Source organism: Balearica regulorum, chromosome 5 (genome assembly GCF_011004875.1).
Source record: "Balearica regulorum gibbericeps isolate bBalReg1 chromosome 5, bBalReg1.pri, whole genome shotgun sequence".
In the NCBI taxonomy this organism is placed as follows: domain Eukaryota; kingdom Metazoa; phylum Chordata; class Aves; order Gruiformes; family Gruidae; genus Balearica; species Balearica regulorum.
This window is the reverse complement of record NC_046188.1, coordinates 42,249,333-42,267,359: the sequence shown is the minus strand read 5'-3', so window position 1 is coordinate 42,267,359 and position 18,027 is coordinate 42,249,333. Positions and strand designations below refer to the sequence as shown.

At 43.0% G+C, this 18,027-nt stretch overlaps 2 protein-coding genes across 4 annotated transcripts in view; one reads left to right on the top strand and one right to left on the bottom strand.

Annotated features, from left to right (window-relative positions):
• ITPKA (inositol-trisphosphate 3-kinase A) overlaps nt 1-10,102 on the top strand; it is a 40,506-nt gene extending 30,404 nt beyond the window's left edge. The window contains exons 5-7 of one of the 2 annotated variants that reach the window (XM_075754453.1): nt 3,703-3,804; nt 4,910-4,981; nt 5,879-10,102. In XM_075754453.1, the coding sequence (XP_075610568.1) occupies nt 3,703-3,804; nt 4,910-4,981; nt 5,879-6,082 (378 nt within the window). In that variant the 3' untranslated portion in view covers nt 6,083-10,102. The remainder of the gene's footprint in view (nt 1-3,702; nt 3,805-4,909; nt 4,982-5,878) is intronic. The other variant, XM_075754454.1, reaches the window with a different exon arrangement.
• A 1,336-nt stretch (nt 10,103-11,438) lies between these two features.
• Nucleotides 11,439-18,027, bottom strand: part of LTK (leukocyte receptor tyrosine kinase) — a 107,658-nt gene continuing 101,069 nt past the window's right edge. For both annotated transcript variants that reach the window (XM_075754451.1, XM_075754452.1), the window contains 3 exons: nt 17,305-17,439; nt 16,858-16,948; nt 11,439-16,115 (listed from right to left, as the gene is read on the bottom strand). In XM_075754451.1, the coding sequence (XP_075610566.1) occupies nt 15,339-16,115; nt 16,858-16,948; nt 17,305-17,439 (1,003 nt within the window). In that variant the 3' untranslated portion in view covers nt 11,439-15,338. The remainder of the gene's footprint in view (nt 16,116-16,857; nt 16,949-17,304; nt 17,440-18,027) is intronic.

Here is an 18,027-nt window from a genome sequence, read left to right as displayed (position 1 = left end):
CCTGGGTGAGTACTTGTTACCTGAAGCCCATGATGGGACAGCTATGAAGAAGTTAGCATGGGTTACTCTGTGTGATTTCAGGATGTTCCCAGAGCACATACATTTAATTTAGGTATGTTAGGACGTTGTAAATTATAATCTGGATTAGTTTTGGTTCTGTTTTGTAGTTCAAGCACACAGGAAGAAGAAAGGGATAAAAGAGGATGATGCTGACAACACCCCTTTCTTCTCTGATTCCCTGTGTTGTCTTGTCCCTTCCTCATTCACGGATTCTCCTGCTGTGATACAGGAACTAGGGCTTCCAGCTCATGCTGTGCTGGCCCCTTGTAAGCTGTGCCACCCACTCCTGGCTGTTAGACACAGGCATCCTCATGCAGGAAGTGTCTCGGTGGTGGATGATCTGGCTCCAGTCCAGCCAAGACACTTCCTGTCTTACCCTTTAGCCATCTAATGATGTTATCAAGATGCCTGTTTTATTCCTAAACCACTTAGGTCTTTGGATGCTCAGTGTAATGGAATCAGAAACCCAGATGATCTCAAGACCTTTTACATACGTTTTCAGAAAGACAGTTGGTCAGTGTAGAAGACTTACAGATTTACGTTGAGTCCTGGAGAGTGACTAAGCTAAGGGAGCACAGGGGAGCTCCAGTAAAACCTCCTGGCTCGTTTGTGGTTCGGCTGGTTATCAGAGGTGGGTATGAGCAGTATGGCACACAGACTCGTGGTATTTCCCTCCATTGAGACAGTGCTGTGACTGTGCAAAACAGGACACAAATACTTAATCTTCTATTAAGCACAGGAAATGCTTTGGAGCACTCCAGTACATTACCTTTTCCTCTGTCTCGCTGTGCTGTTATGAGGGGTGTAGGTATCATTCTCTTTTTTTTTTTTTTTTTACATGGAGAAATGGTGAAAGAAGTGAGTGTTCAAGTAATACAGCCAGTCTGTACTCTTCACACTGTTTCACTGTAGCTGAACTGTACATCCAGTTCTCTATATTTGCAGAGGAGCAAAGCCATGCTGCAGAGATCCCCATTTTGAGAGGAGAGCCTATAAGGATCAGTGGTGCCAGCTAGTGGTTGATGGGAAAAAGGGGTTGTTCTCCCTGATTACACTGATAACTCCTGGAGTTAGCTGAGCAGATATATTTCTGAATGACCAAACCCAACATTCCTGCCCTGTGGCTGCTGGAGTAAGAAGTAGAAACAAGGAAACTGAAATCATAGAAGCCCTTCTGTGAAGTGGCTGCCGATAAATGAGATGTCATTCACCGTATGCACTCCTTTATCTGTGGGGTACCTTTTCTCTTTAGGTTGACCCATCTCTTTTCCTTGCCTTGCTTCCGTATCTCTGAAATCAATACAGGTTCATTTATGGGATTTGTCCCTCTTCCTCTTACCAAAAATAGTTCGAACTGGCACCTGACACTCAGTCTCTTGTGCCTGCCAGATTCAGAATGCAGGTTTCTTCTCTAGAAGGGGCTGTCTGAAGGCTAGGAATCACCAACGTTGTCTCTACAACACTAAGCTAATAGTTCTGCAGAGCAGAGATGAATGGGGCTGAGAATCAGGAATTCTGGCTTCCCACTGAATCTCTGTACAGTTTGGGAAGTTACTTCTTCCTTTGGTACCATTGCTTTAGCTATAGATCAGAGCGAGCCATTTTCCCAGGAGGACCTCAGATTTGGTTCTTAAATCTTTGTGAATTCATTTGCGTCACAGTCTTAACCCAGAGCCCTTTAAGGGAAGTTTGCAGAGGAATCTGAGCAAGACCACACAGGTTAAGACAGGTAGCACTATTTTATGGAGCTGCCAAACCTGCCCTCCTGCTATCTGTGTCACCGTCACATCTAGTGAGAAGTGCTGAAAGCAGCACACCAGCTGCACTGTGCAAGGTACTGCTCTGCTGTGCAGGAATGTATGTGGAGGCTCTGACAAAGGTATGACTTCAAAGAGCGAGTCAGGTAGGTGCCTCCTGGAGATGAGGTACATCCAGGATTGTTGCAAGGACCTGGTATAGAATATGAGAGATTGTGCCATTCAAAATCTGGATGTTGTTTACAGCAAGTAAGGACAGGCAGCAGTTACAGTTCCTGCCAACCACTGCAAAGGAACAAAATCATAACAGTGATTTTAAACAACAGGGAAGCAAGCAACTAGTCTGTCCATATAAAAAAGGATGAAAAGGGAAAATGCAGCAGCTAATTCAGACTTTGCTCTGGGATTTGGGGCATGGAGGGGAAATTATTTTTAAAACAACCTTACTCCAGTGAAGAGGTACGAGACATCAGACTAAATTCCAAATTATCATGCATCAGATCAGATGGCTCCTAACTTTTACTGCCTACCTGCTGAACTTCTCTTACATAACTTAAACATCTCATCAGGCTGACATGCCACACTTGTATCTGGCCCACAGCCTTGGAATAAAATTCTGTTTATTCTGCTGCTACAAAGTCTGGTAGGTGGGAGGCTGTTCTGCATGGCTTTGCCATTCAGTCAGTTCATTCTCTTGCATGATAAATCTGGAAATTTAGCATTATCACATTTTTTTCGTGTATATACTAGTGGCTGAGTTCTGCTGTGGAGTAAATAGTGTTTCACCTGCTGAGACTGGAGCTGAATTTACCTAGTTTTGGTGCAGTGAATTTTAACACGTAGGAAGGAACAAATTTTGATGAGCTGTTGATTTACTCTTATAATGGAAACGAGGGATTTCATTAGACTGATACAATGAGAGGAATACAGTTCGATAATCTTGCAGGTTTTTAGTGGATACAGGCTACCAACTGCAATAAGTGCTATATCTACATGCATGTCCTAAAAACTCATATTTGTGTCTCTTAAAGCAACAGGGATGTTCTTGGAGAAACGCATATTCATATATCTATGTTGACGGATATCTCCAATTCATGCACTGCTCTTACTTGTAGCTCCACAAGCACAAACTGGTCACTACCTGCACATAAAAAGACTTGTTTTTTCAGTAGCAGGATGCTTCTGTACTGAGCTGTACAGCTAGCACAAAAATACCCTGAATTTCTCCAGGACTCAGTTGGATACAAGCACGCCCGCGCTGTCATTTGCCAAAAGTCACACACCTGCTTTGTCACTGCCAGCATTTGTGTCACTGCTAGCTTTGCAAATCCTGAGTTGTTCTTGTCTGGAACTAACTTTCCGTTCTGTGACTTCTGGGTTGCATTAATGTGCAAAGGTATATTGGGAACTGAGTCTTAACCACAATTCTTTGATTTCCCCATTGAAAAACAAAACAAAACCAAACAAAAAGGACTAGTAAAATTGGGTTTGAAAATGTCTCCTTACACCCCCAGCAGGGTTTGACTACACCAAGCTAGATGAGAGAACAACCAAAGAGGTCACTGTGGTTTGCCCCATTGAACTTTGCACTGCTAGTACTGACATGTGAGAGAACCCTCCTGCAGGCTGGTAATATCATGAGTTTTGTTTTGTTGTGTTAACTGCACTCAACAGGAAATGAAACGCCATTTAAAGTTATCCAATCAGCTTTTCTATCTTTTCTCCTCCACTTCTTGCTTGGTTTATCTGCTTTCTTCCTGTTCACCTACTCGCTTTCATCTGCTTAGCAAGAGCTGAGCTGTTGATGGTTCAAGAGGATTGACTGATGAGGGGAATGATACGCGTGTACTATAAATTGTCTCTGTCTTTGTGCATTTTTGTTCAGAAGGCAGATGGAACATGTAACACAAACTTCAAAACTACGAAGACACAGGAGCAAGTTCTACAGGTTTTTGTGGAATTCATTGAGGGCAACACAACTATTCTGGTGAGTCTGAACTCTTCAGGTTCACTGATCTTTGACCCAATGAACTTGCTTCAGGGCCATGCTTCCTCTGGTACAAGAAAAAATAATTGAACTACTAAGGAAGAAAGTGGTTTCGACTTCTAGTCCCTCTCAGTAGATGGAGTGGACATGGGGACTTGGTGGGCTGAGAGAAGTAGTTGGCTGAGACCAGTTCTGTCAGCTCTTGCCATGAGTTCACCCCAAGTTCCTCATGCTAGCAAAAAGTCAGTCAAGCTAACTTACGGCTTGCCATCAGCTTTGACCATGGGTGTTAGATGCATCAGAGGGATGATGATGATGTCTAAGCAAGGATTGTGTTGGCAGGAAAACTTGTGATTTGGGAATTCAGCCTGGAGAGGAAAAAAACCAGAGCATGGGGGCAGGAAGTGAGATTCGTGGCTGGCTGTGCTCCTATGTGTGAGACTTGCCTCAAAGAGCAATTCCTGTATGCTACTTCGCGGGTAGCATAGCAGGCATGTAGTAGGTGGCATAACATGTCTTTTGTCTTTGGAACTTCAAAGGATGCCACAGTGTTTTGATGCAATGTAGAAGCCATTATGAAGGCAGATTAGCCCTCCAGGAGGAAGAGGCTTGGGAACACAGGGCAGCATTAAAAATGTATACGAGAGCTTTATGCATTAGGCCTTGGGTTTTTTTTATTCCCGCCCCCCCTCCTCCCATCATATGGTTGGAGTTCCTTGTCTCTCAACACAATTTCGTTCTCTATTCATTGTGGAAAATGGAAAGATTTTTAATTGCCTGAAACTTTTTTCTCTTTATTAGAAAGAAAAAAAAAAAAAAAGGATGCTGAAAGTCTCAGTGCATCCAAAGCAAGACAGATAAGTATGCTTGGTGTAACACATGCAGCCGAGGAACACCAGTCTGTTCATTCACTATGAAAGCCTGTTGAAGTGTATTTTCAGATTGACTTTCAAATGATGAACCTGTTGTTTTGAAGGATCTCTAGCTTAAAATTAACATGATTTCTTTATTATACTGACTCTTGTAAACTTGAGTATCTTCATTCATTCTTTACTTAACTGTTTATGGGTTGTTTGGTTTGGTTTTTTTTCTTCTCTTCCTCCAGAAAAAATACCTCAAGCGTCTGCAGGAAATTCATATCATTCTTGAATCCTCAGACTTCTTCAAGCGACATGAGGTGAGCAGCGCGTGTAATGCTGTCGATGCGCATTGCTGATTCATTTGGTCATTCAGATGTACTTCAGAATAGCTTGCTGTATTAGTAGAAAGGAGTTTGTAGTAGAAGAAAACTAAGATATGTTAACAACATAGATACCACAAAGCCTCCGTCACAATGATACAGAAGATTAAACCAGTAGAGGAATAATAAATCCTCCCATCTTTGTAACATTCCAGCACTTAGCTCTGGGCCACTGCAGGGAATGGTTTATTAGTACCAGTTTCCTGTGGTTTCTCTAATCTTGATGTGTTCCAGGGGGAATCTTTACAGAGGAATGGTACTGTGGAATTTGGCATTTGGTACAGTAGTGTTCAGCTGTAGTTTGACAGTGAAGGGTTTATTAGTTATACTGGATTTATGTTGAAATACTGTATAATTCTGCTCTACGTGTTCTTCTTGTATGCTTTGCTGTGGAGAAGGCATCATTAGTATTGCAAATTCTGCTTGTTACAGCTCAGGATTTTGAGATCAGATGTTTTATTGTACCTTGTTGATTTCCCCTTGTCACTAGAGGCATTTTTGTAATGTGTCATGGTCTTTCTTTGAAAGTAGTCACTGTTTTTTTGCTGAATTGCTCAAATTGAGACCTGCTGCCAAGTGAACTGGAGAATTGCTTTTCTGCCCTTTGTCTACTGGGTCCCTCTTCCCATCTGCATACCCATTTAGACGTTACTGATTGATGTGGTTATGCAAATGGGGCATGTAAATTGTCAGTGTCTCAGTGCAGCCCAAAAGTCTGTTGAGTCACAGGTGAGAAGGTCATCTGGGGAGGTCATCTTCTTAGTGGGAAGCGTTAAGTGATGGGGGAGAGCTAAAGATGTGTTTTTAACCGTATCATCTCAATCTGTCTTCCAGGTCGTTGGAAGTTCACTACTTTTTGTACATGATGGCAGTGGGAATGCCAATGTGTGGCTGATCGATTTTGGAAAGACCACCCTTCTCCCTGATGGGCAGACGCTGGATCACAGGATCCCCTGGCAAGAAGGCAACAGGGAGGATGGGTACTTACTGGGGTTGGACAATTTGATTGGCATCTTGGAAAGCATCACTGAAAGATGAGTTGAGAATGGCGCAAAACTTGCAGGGCTGCTCTGTAACTTTCTGCTCTACTGGGATCACTCAGTTAGAAGGAAACCTTTAACTCTCTCCAAACTCCTGAGGTCATCAGTGCAGAGGGAGCTGCATCCAGAACCCAGCAGTTAGTGATCAAAATGACTTTGCATCAGCCCTCTATGAACCTAACTAAGTCCAGATTGGTTTGTATTGCACCAGCCCAACTTCAGACTGGTCCTCAGAGAATGAAGATCTCCATACTCAGGAATCACACCAGCATGAGTCAAGAGGTCTGTGTGGTAAACCGGAATGATTCTGATTTCTGGCAAACAGATGGGACTCCGAAGTACCTCTTAGTGAACCAGAGCAAGTCCTTGGCGATTCAGGGTAGGAATAGCAATTTTTCAGGGAAATGCGTAGTTTTGAAACCAGCAAGAGTGGTTTTATTCCCCCTAATTCCAAGTCTCCTTGCTCCTGTGTACGCTAAAGGTTGGACCAACAACTTCTGCTGCATTGTGTTACAGTGTGCACAAGGTGGAAACGGATGATAATCACAAGATACCTGGAGCAAAGGGAGACAGCAGTTTGTAGTGGCTGGATGTGGCAACTGCTGTTGACCGTTCCTCCTCTTCCCTACCCTAGCCTTGATTCACTTCTATCCGAGAACAGCCTTTGCTTTTTATGTAGCCTCTCAGGAGATTACAGAAACTCTAGGGAGAGAATAGCAGCCTATTGTCTCCAAAAACATTTGACTTTCAGACTGGGTGAGCTGTTGGAAAAGTGCCTGGCTTGGCAAGTTTGGCCTCTTGCAGCTGAACTGCAGTTTTGAAAATCAGTAATGACTCTTTCGCACACAGACCAGGGAACTAAGGGGTTTTTTTCAAGGCTTGTTTATTTTTAAAGATAAAACTCCTACACACGTGCACGCACATGCACGCACTAGTAGCCAGCAACCAATGTGATCTCTTAAGATCACGGTTTGACTGTCTCCTAATGCACATGACTTCTTGGCCACGTTCCTGTTCCCAAATACGATGCTGCCACTTAAGTGTATAGGCTAGCGCAGCGATCAGGAAGGTAATGTTTCTGCATTCACAGAATTACACTAATGATGAGATAATTCCCAGGCATCCTTCCTCCAAGGTATCAGCTGTTAACTCAGGGCAGTTTGGGGGAAGGAATGTCAATATATCACATCCCCTAGTCCCTATCTGGAATCACAGGGCCAGCTGTGGTTCATCTTTTGCTGTGGCCCAGGCACAGCCATGGAACAGTGTTTAGGTTAAAATCAAGAAAGACTGAAGTCATTTCTTGTAATGGCTTCACATACCTTCTCTGTTCGTTGCCTCTAGTCACTTGAACAGTTCTTTAAATACTAGCAGTATAAATACTATTGGTATTCACATGTTCACTCACATTCCAGGTTTTAACATGAATAACGTGATGATGCAGTTTTCAAAATGAGGACAAGACTTAGAGTACTATTTGATTGTTAATCGCCTTTCAATATCTAAAGCTAGTAATGCACATTGATCAGAAATTGCTGTCTTTTGCTGGTGTCTTGTGCTCAGGAGAGATTCTGACCACTTTAGGGTATATGAAGGTGACTTCATGCTTTGGGAAACTGCTATTTCAGTAATAATCATGATCATGAGCAAAAAAAGACTGTGGAGTCCAGATCTGGAACAAAAATCTATCTATAACATTTGTGATTAGAATTGAAGAGCCTAAAATAATTTCTAAAAGGAGTTACTTTAGATAACACACTACTGTGCTAAGAGATCAGTCAGATTTAATGACTTTTTCATCACCTCTAAACAAAACAGCAGTATTAAAAATTCAAGCTCAGTTGTGACCTAAAAGGTAGACAACATAGAGTGGGTATTCTGTAGGAATTAATGACGCATGGAAACATTTCATCCTAAAACATGAGTTGTTTGAAACTGGTAATTATTTTTGCAGTATACTGCAAATGCAGACTTCTATGGCCTCCCATAGTCCTTCTCACTTTTATTTTCATGACAGTATATAAATGAATTTTTCACTTAGATGTTTCAGAGGGTTTACACTTTTTTTTTTTTTTAAGTGACAGGGAGCCTTCAACAGAGAGCACACATATTATCATTCCAGATACCTCCTAACTTTTGAATTGCTGTGAGATGACAAATTAATCTGTGGTGAGTTTCACACAATTAAAAAAAAAAAAAAAAGTCTTCCTCCCTTCCTGCAGCCAACAGGTAAGCCATTGGTTAGCAGGGCTTAAGGAGAACAGGAAGTAAATAGGTCTCACAGGGGAAGACTTTAATCACAATACCTTCTCTATGAGACTGCAATTGCCTGCAGTCCTACCATAATAAACAAAATTTAGAAAAGTTAGAAATTATAGAATTAATTAGTGGTTTGCCTAATTAATCTTCAGACTTAGATTTCTTTCTTCTATTATCACGTGTGTGAATCTTTTGCACCAGTGTAACTTATTTTCTAGAGGGAAGATTTAGAGGGTGAAAGTTGATGCTTAAATGTCAGTTGAGAATTTGAGACAAACTTTTAGAATGACTGTCCAGTTCTAAAGGAGAACTAGAAGCAATGTGGTACCAGTAGCTTCAAAAAATCAACTGCTGCTAGCACCTGGATGGTTTGCAGTATGTGATCTTGGTGGGGGAAACATGGAGAATGATCCATTCCTCTGCAGTAGTTGAAAAGGTCGGGGGAAAAAAGAAAACCTCTGCTATAGCAGACTCTGGTCTGGAAACTTGTTCTAGATGATAAATAGTTCTAGCAAGTTAGTTTTGAAATGGCCCTAAGGGATTAGAAGGGAAGAAGCCACAATCTTCTGCTGCTGTTACGGGAAAGGAGAAAGGAGGCAGCTTTTCACTAGCAATCTGCACATGTAGGACTGCAACTGAGTCCTGGAGCCCTAAGGGGCTGGAGGCTATGAGCTTGTGAGCAAACTCCAGGGTAAGTTTGATACCTTGTTTCACATCGGCTGGCCCAGAGTGCCTGTCTGTGTACCCTTGCGAGTGTGAGGAAGCAGTGTACCCTTCTTTTGTACACTATGGGGTGAGTTCCCTTGAATAAGCTTTTTTTTACCAGAGGGGCAACATGATGCCTGTGCACAGGCATGTAACATAGAAAAGTTGATGCATGATAACCACAGTACTTGTTCATATACAAGACCAGAATGTAGTTCTTCAGTGCCTCCACTGAGATATTGCCTCACTCCGGAGACACCAAGAGGACGTGTGTTTCCACAGCATGGTAAGATATGCTGGCCCAGAGGCACCGTGGTGCTGAACAGCTAACCTCTGACTTAGGCACCAAGGTCTTTAACTCACTAGTTAGATGCAGCAATGCTTACTGCTGTAGCTGCTGCATTCCGGTGTGAATCTAGCAGTAGGACTTCTCTCCCTCAACTTTGTCAGTGACTTGGTTTTTTTGGCCTTGGACAACTGTCCTAGGCCTCAATTTTGTTCCCATTTTACAGATGGGAGTAGCACCCACTTACCTCACAGGAATGGTGTGAGGCTGTCCTTCGTTATTGCTTGCAAGATGCTGTGAGAGTCTTTGGAGGAAGGTGCAATATAGAAAGAAATGCACAAAGAAATACATCGGCTAAGTTTAAAAACTATGGATGTTGAGGCCCCACAAGGATATAAATTTGGATGAGATTCAACCAAAGTGGTAGAAATTAAATCCCTCTTAATTTTACGGGGGGGGGGGGGGGGGGGGGGGAGAATTCACTTGACATCTGCTCCAGTTCCTATTATAGGGAAAGATTTCAATGGGAGTTGGACCAAACCCTTAAGTATCTCAGAGGGCTCTTGCTATTTTTTTTTTATTGCTGTTGTTATTATTTGTTATTCTTAAGGTACTGAGATCAAATGGCCTGTATCATCCACAGTGCATCCGTTCTGAACACTACAATGCAATGCTGACCATGGTCACTTTTGACATTGACTGTATTGGTTGAGTGTTTGTTACTCTGAAGTGTGTATGCTACTAAATAAATGAGACTGAAGGAAAAAAGACATCCAGTGTGGTTTGGGCACAGGGCAGTAATATCTTTTGTTCAAGAATTTCTTTAGAGAAGGGACAAAAATTATTTATTTCAGTGTTTCTTGTGCTTTTAGGCTCTAGCATCTAATATTTCCTAAAACAAACCCAGTTCTAAGACATATAGAAGCTAACATTGGTTCCAAAACCCATTAGTTACAGTTCCTTTAGAACCTGATCTGCACAAAGCTTGACAGCTTCCTTTGAGGTGAGCTCTGTCTCAAAAGTCTCAGTTCACAGCCTACAGTGTTTCAAAAATTGTGCATCCAAAGGCACTTGGCAGACTCAGAGCAGTTAACTGTCCCATGGGGCAGTTTTGTGCAGCAGCAGGGAACAAGCACTCAACCCTCCGAGACTGGCAACACTTCTCAGTAAGAGAGAGTGTCTTCTTAATCTGCGTGCAAAGAGTATTTAGCAGAGAGGGAAACAAATAGCCACCATTAGTGTCTCTTTATTTTGCGTTGCAAATATAGAAGTATACACTTGTCCAGCTTTAAATTGCATAGAAGCAGGTGTGTCATCTACTTATGTACAGTAATTACCCAGAAAGGTCGGTTAGCAAGAAATGCTGCCATGGTCAGAGGTAATGACAAATCAAAACCAGCACAACTAAATGAAAAAGTCACATGACGAGATGGGAAGATGTTAGTGATGTCATGCCTAAGGTCTCTGCATCAGACTGAAAAGGGTAAGCAGCCAGGAGGAGAGCGAGCAAGGCCATGTCTATGGGAGAAACTGTGTCACAGAGCTCTGCTTGCTCGAGGGTCTGAAGAAGTGTGGTCCCTGGCTGACACAGCTGTGGAGTTGCAAATGCAGTGGGGGGCAGCCGTACTCCCAGCAGTAGCGTTTTCTTCTCTTTTGGGTAAGTAGAGGGGAGGTGTTGGGAGATGGAATAAGTTACACTTACAAAAGCCTGTAAATATTTCATTAGACTTGCAAAGTTTCCTTAGTGCACACCTGCCTGTCGGCAAATTAGTGGAGAACTTACCTCAGGAAAAGGGTTGATATGAAGGGGACACCTTAAATCTATGCAGTTAAAATTCTGTTTCTTTAAAGGGAAAATGAAAATACAAAACTCTTGAGGAGAGAGAACAAAGAAATCACAAGCAAGAATATCAACAAATGTAAAAAAGAAAGCAAAGACAAACTGAAATTTGCATTATTGTTTCATCTTTTGTTATTCTGTCCCCTCCTTAAAATATAGGTACGGGGTTATAGGAAGCAACATAAAGTACTAACGCTGAGCCCAGAAGGGGGGGGGGGAACGGGACACACACCCCCAAAAAAAAACCAACCCCAAACCCAACTATGTACACACAAAGGTAAAACCAAGTTAGTAACATGTTAAAAGACAGACACCCATCAGGAAGAGCAATTTATAATAATCTTATAAATGGCTGATTTTGCAGTGGGGAAGGTTTGGAAGACTTTTCACGTGGATTACAGGACTGAATTCATCCCTGATCTCCAGCTCGTGTCATTCCTCTAGGAAACAAAATCAGTTTTTGGCTTTCAATTTGCCAAAGTAATCTGATTTTGACACTATGGGTTCAACTCATTGATTATGTACTAAAAACGTCTCCTTTAAAGAACAGTTTGAAGCAAGTGATATTTTGAAATGGTGGCAATTGAGCACCATGACATCTGTGATTGAATGACAGTAAGTTTCAGTCTCAGAATTGTAGGCCTGAAGGTTGTGGTGTATGTCATTGCAGTTGTTATTTTTCTTTTTAGATAATACAGTTTGGACAGCATGTAGCATTTCGGCATCACAACAGGAGCTTTAAGTCCTCCAGGCTATTAATTAAAAATTCATTATCTGTGAGAGTTTTACAAAAACAGCTAAGAGATCAGCTATGCACAGAAAAACTGTTACAGGTCAAAGATTCATGGCAGCTGTGCTGACAGAAGATCATTTACCTTTGGTTCCATTTGAGGGAGTTAAGAGCTTATATAAAATTTAGGTTGTTAATGCAGATTCTTTTAAAATTCCTGGCTCTTTCTTTTAGTGCCCATTTGGTATGCGCAGCTCCATGTTCTGTCTTGTTACAGGACACTGCATCTGGCTGAGTACCTCCCTGAGCTACATGCTGTTGTAACCCAGCAAAGTATGGCTAGGAAATAAATGATCACTACATGCTCACTCTACTCTTACAGTTGCCCTTCCACATCCTGCTGTTGGCCACTTGTAGAGATAACACACTGGGCAGGATGGAGTTTTATTCTGGCTCAGTGCAGCTTTGTCTATGCTCTTCCTGTAAATAAGTACCTTGATGCAGCTATTCAGTAAAAACAGGTATTTGTCCAAAGTTCTGGACTGAAGAATTTGCATTTTATTTATGAAATGAAGGTATAGCTGCAGCCAAGCCTGCCTGTGGCATTGGTGCTAGAACTGTGCTCTTCTCTTACTTCACTTCTCAATGATTTATCTAGGTTTATCACTATTGGCCCTTCTAAATTCGTGAATTAAGTTGAAGCAAGTGCTGCGTATGGGGAAAACAGTGGTAGCGCAAGCTGGGCAAGCACATGGACAGCAGGGATCCTACCTGCTCCTCACTGCAATCTTAGGGTACTGTACCATCATTTCCATGTGAAAAAAATGAAAAACTGTCTTGTGCCTGTTTTATAAAATCTGCAGGAAGGTGGAATAGTTAACTGCCCCGGCTTCTGAACAAGTCCATGTTTCACACCTCACCACCAATTTCCCACCCATGCCGATGGCTAAGGAGAATTGAAAGCAAACGGTAATGGACCTGCAACAGCACGGTCATAACCACCAGTGCTCTGCTCAACAAGGGTTGGAAAGCTACCTGGAGCCACGTCCACTGCAGCTGAACTGGGATCACTGTCCTCTGCTGTGTCTTTACCAGACGTGCAGGAAGGGGCTGAGCTGCTGATGCCCAGTCACAACTGTTGGAGACTTTGATGGCTCACCTCCAGGGAAAAACTACTGGTGCATAAACCATAAGACTAACATAAGCCTAAAGGTAAGGATGTTGAAGATGAGCTGGTGTTATTCTAATTATTGAGAGTAGACATATTTATCCTTCACTAGCATGTTCCAAAGGTGGCCAGCCTGAAACATGACCAAAAAAATGTTAGCCTCTGCAAGAGGAAAGAATGAGAAAATTTCCTGCTAACTGGGTAGCAGCTCCTGGATGTAAGATAGGACAGACAATGAGCTAAACTTCAGAGAAGCCAGAGAGCTAAAGCAAAGGTGAAATGGAAGGAAGGGCATGAGGCGAGGACAACCATCTCCCTTGGTCACTCAGCCCATCAGTCCCCACACCACTCCTGGAATGTGCCCACACACAGAGGAACTGCTGTGTTCTGACCACCTGTCATTTCCCAACATGGATTTGGTTATTTCCATACCATACGGGTCATTGCTGAAAGGTGCCCATCATCACCACTCTGGTTTGGAATTGACAGTATATAAAAACTATTCATCCTGAAGCCAAAGGCCTAAACCTACAGGAAGTTTGGAACAGATAGATACAAAGTCCGACCAACAAAGCATAAACCTGGGCTGAAGACGCACTTCACTCAGGATGGATTCAAACTCTTCACTCTGTGCTTTTCTGCAGCACATCTCAGTAGTGTTCATCCCTGAATGATGCAGAGGACAGGAACTCTGTGTTGTCAAAGCAAACCCTCTCCTGCCAGCCCGCATCTTCAGATTGTACATGCAGCTGCTCACTAAGCATGAAGCTTGTACCAGAGCACCTCTTCCCTCAGAAAGGAACCAGACAGAGTCTATGACTGACATCTCACCGTACAACTTGATTGACATGAAGGCAGCATGTAATTTGCCACCGTAGGTTGGCAGTGCAACATTCAGGAGTGGGACAGGGACAAAGAGCTTCCGAGACTGTTCAAGCTTAATCCAAATTATTTACTTTTTCAGTCTCCTTATTTTGCAGGCTTTAATCATTAAACATCAGTTTAGACCCCAAGCAACAGAAGAAAGCCTTAGAAATGAGCTGTCTTCAAAACAAACAACTACCTTTACCAGCAATCTGTATGCTTGGAAGGGGAGAAGAAATGATGAGCCGCTTGAATGTGTGAAGCCAAGGCATGATTTTAGCTTTCTCAAATGGTTGAGCTAGTCTATGTTTCTGTATCAAGGGCACACTGTAAGGTAGTGTTTGTATTAAGTTCCCCTTCACTCTGCCCCTCCCTCGCATTGCTTCCTTTCTACCTCAGAGGAATGGGTATTACAACCAAGAACTCCAGTGCGCCAAATGCTAGACAGTTACCCGAGAACCTCAGCTTAATGCTTACGAATGTAGCACAGGAAATTACTGTTGAATATCAAAGTACTTACAAAAATGTTCATCCCAAGTAAAGTCCATTAAAAGGTAAAGACAGTCCATTTCTCATCACCCCATGCAGCTCGCCCTTTCTTGGAAAAAACACCTGCCCCTTCCACGCCAGGAGCTGCAAGGACGGCAACACCATGAGGCAAGCAGCACACTTCCTTCACTATTCAAAGGGATACTATCAGCTCCACCAACTTTTTTTTTTTTTTTCCCAATAATAAATTTGTTTTCCTCTTCATTGCTTGTTTTCAAAGCACATGCTCAGAGGAGCCTGGATTTTTTTTTTTTTTTTTTTAATTCTTCCTACTGGTTCAAATTTGAGCAGTAGCTTCATTTTTATGTTTTTCTGCAGGGTCTGCTAATAAAACAGATGCAAATGTGGCTGCTATTTATTTACTTCCCTTACAGTGCATGAGCATCATTAGTAAGTAATCAGGACTGTAAAAAGCTCTCAGGAATATAACAGCCTTTGCACGTTGGTTGCTGCTGGCACAGGATGCTTTTTTGGTTTCTTCAGTCAGAAAGAAGTGCAACCTGTGTTAGTCATTATTTCCATCCAAATGCTGCAGTTGGATGGTAGGTCCATTTCTTTTCACCTGAGCAGATTGAGGAGGAGTCCTTTCAGTAAGTATTGTTTTCTGAATCAGAGCAGCAATGCCATTGTTCTCCACCACTAAGCTGGTTTAGTGGAACACCTTTGATGGACAGCGATAGAAATGCAACTGTCTTTAACGCTCTGGGGATCCAGCTGATAGAAGGAGGAAGCAGAACATTGCTGATGTTGAAACATCACCCATCTGAAGGAACTTAAATGGAGGAAGTAAGTGAAGTAGGAAGCAGTCCTTCCAGACACGCACATTCCCTGATCTTAGGAAGAACTGTTTCTGTTATACTGGAGTAACACTCAGGTCATCTGACAAAGACAGACCAGAGTCCCTCTCTCTTGATGTTTTCTCTGTTTTATAAAAAGGCTTTTCATCTCCATGCAGACTGGAGCTCCTTAGCACAGCTGCTCTGACCTCTGCCAAAGCTAATGGCTGGTGGTCAGTGCTATAGCACAGATCATCATAAGCATAATTTACATTGCCGCAGGGGAAAGTCTGGAGTTTCACCAGTTCAATCCCACCAATATCCAGGTGAGGGCAGTTGCTTCGACTTGGAGATGCTGGAGATGCCCGAGAGCTAGGAGAAGAACTGCAATTCCCATCAAAGCCCGAATCTTCCCGCTCTGGAGTTGCTTTGAGCTTGGAACTAGGGCTGAAGTGACAGATGTTCTCTAGCACCCATGATCCATAGGTGGGGTTCCAAAGATTTTTCGTTTTGTTTTTAAGTCTGTGGGTTGGTGGATTGCTGAGCTCCAACTTCTGGTTTGAGGTCTGCTGGAACCAGGACCCACTGTTGAAATCGCTGAGGCATGGCAGGCTGGGCCCTCGAGCAGTCCGGCTGCTCAGGTTCTCCACCAGTAACTCTTGTGGACATTGTACAAGTTTGTGCCCAGCATGGTGGGAGTCCAGTGTTTTAGGTGTCATCTGAGGTGTGAGAGAAGGGCTTACCAACAGGGGCACTATGCCACTGGAAATGTTTGGGCGCATGACTGTACCCCCTTCATCCTCTGGTGCAGGGCCACACTCCATGGGCAGCTCAGTGTTGATCACATCGGGGTCCTGAAAAGAGAGACAAGGACCTGTTACACCCTGTGCATCTCCACGGTGACCGTCATGCCTGCATTTTACGAGAAATAGCTATGAGAGCGAAAAAGCTTTTGGCAGAGGCTGACATCAGGTTTGGGCATTAGTCCTGCACATTGTACAAGGTGCTACGTGCCGTCTGGATAGCGCATACTGTTAGGACTTGCAAAAATGCTCTCTCATTTTTGTGCTTCCTTTGAGCAGAAGCTGTGCTTTATTGAAACCAGTGGCTAAGCTGGGGGTCACTAGTATATAATTTCTCTCTTGGGAGGTTGGATCCAGCCCTGTACCTGTAACATGCTACCAGATGGTGAACTCACCCTGCCATCTCATTCCCCCCTCGCCCCACTCCACACCAATTCAGCTGTGGCTTTTGAGCAACGTTAGGCAAGGTCAGAAAGCGATTCTAAATACCTTTCTATCACAACATGAAGGACATTTTGCTACTGAACAAGTTGAGAGCTGAAAGCATCCACTTGCACAGGAATAGTATAATCTCATTTTGGTTAGGCTGCAAATGGGAGAGTCAGGAGGGATACTGGAAAACTCAAATGAAAAGAGCAGTTGAGCCAACAGCACTACCACAATTGGGGAAGTAATTAGCTTGGTCTGTCAGGACTGTCCACTTGTTCTGGGCATTAAAGCTAGTGCCTTTGGATAGTTGGCATTCCAAGGATTATCATCCACCTGGATACCAAAGAAAGACATGCACACATACCTGTGTGCAATACTTGATTCTTTCCAGGATGGTGGAGAAGTTTGGCCGATACTCTGGGCTGTGCTGCCAACACTGTGTCATGATCCGGTACCTTAAAATAATTAAAAAAAAAAAAAAAAATCGATCAAGAAAGATAAGTATGTAAAATGGGTTTCAATATAAAGTGATCGTGGGTCCAGGGGAACCGCACTCAGTACATCGCCTAAAGAAGGAGACGTGTGTCATTTCTGCATCCTTGGATCCTAAGCCATTAGGGGACTACTACTTAAAGAAATCCCACAGTGCTCTAAGCTGTATACAAGAGGCGGTGGCTCAAAAGACATTCAATAATGCCCACATAACACTGGGGGACAATCACCAGTCTCTGACTAAAGGCATCCGGTTGCCTTTGCCTCACCTGGTTGATACCTACCCTCCCTTGGCTTGTGTGAGTAAGGAAATACTTACACTGGCCCTGGACAGTTTTTCGGTGGATCCATTCTTCCTCCACTAGTGACAAATTCCAGCACTTCCTGATTGGTTTTGCAAGGGTAGGGCATGTAGCCTAGGGAGAAAATCTCCCAAAGCAGCACACCAAAGGACCTGTGTCAGAAAGCAGCCAATAATACCAGTTAGGTTCCATTTGTGCGCTACAGACCTGGCACAAAGCTGTGTAGATAACACCACAGCAACAATCTTTCAAAGCTGTAGGCCAACCACAGTAATGTGCAATTAGCATGATTATGAGTCAACTGATATTAAAAAAACCCCAACCAAACCCATCAATCCAAACCTTTGCTCGAGCTCCAAAACTAGCTTTGCAGAGGTTTCAAAATATTTGAATAAATCTGAAGTTGTTCTTTCTGCTGCTTTTGTTATTTCTAGAGCAGGAAATGCCAGACCACCTTTTGTTATGTACGGTCTAACTGAAAAGAACTGTTAGTTCTGGCATGGAGATTCCTACCTTACTTGGGAAGACTCAAGATGTTTGAATCAGTGTTTGGGAACAGGATGCTCGAGAATAAAATCAGGTAAGAGACATACAGCAAAACTGAAAGGCAGCAGCATTTATTTTTTTGTCATGATCTGTTTGTTCTCCTTTTTTACATCCACGGGTCAGTTAGGCAGTGTCACTGAAAATAATGTATGACTTAGACCTGGGGATGCAAGAGGGTTCTGCCAGGCTTTAAA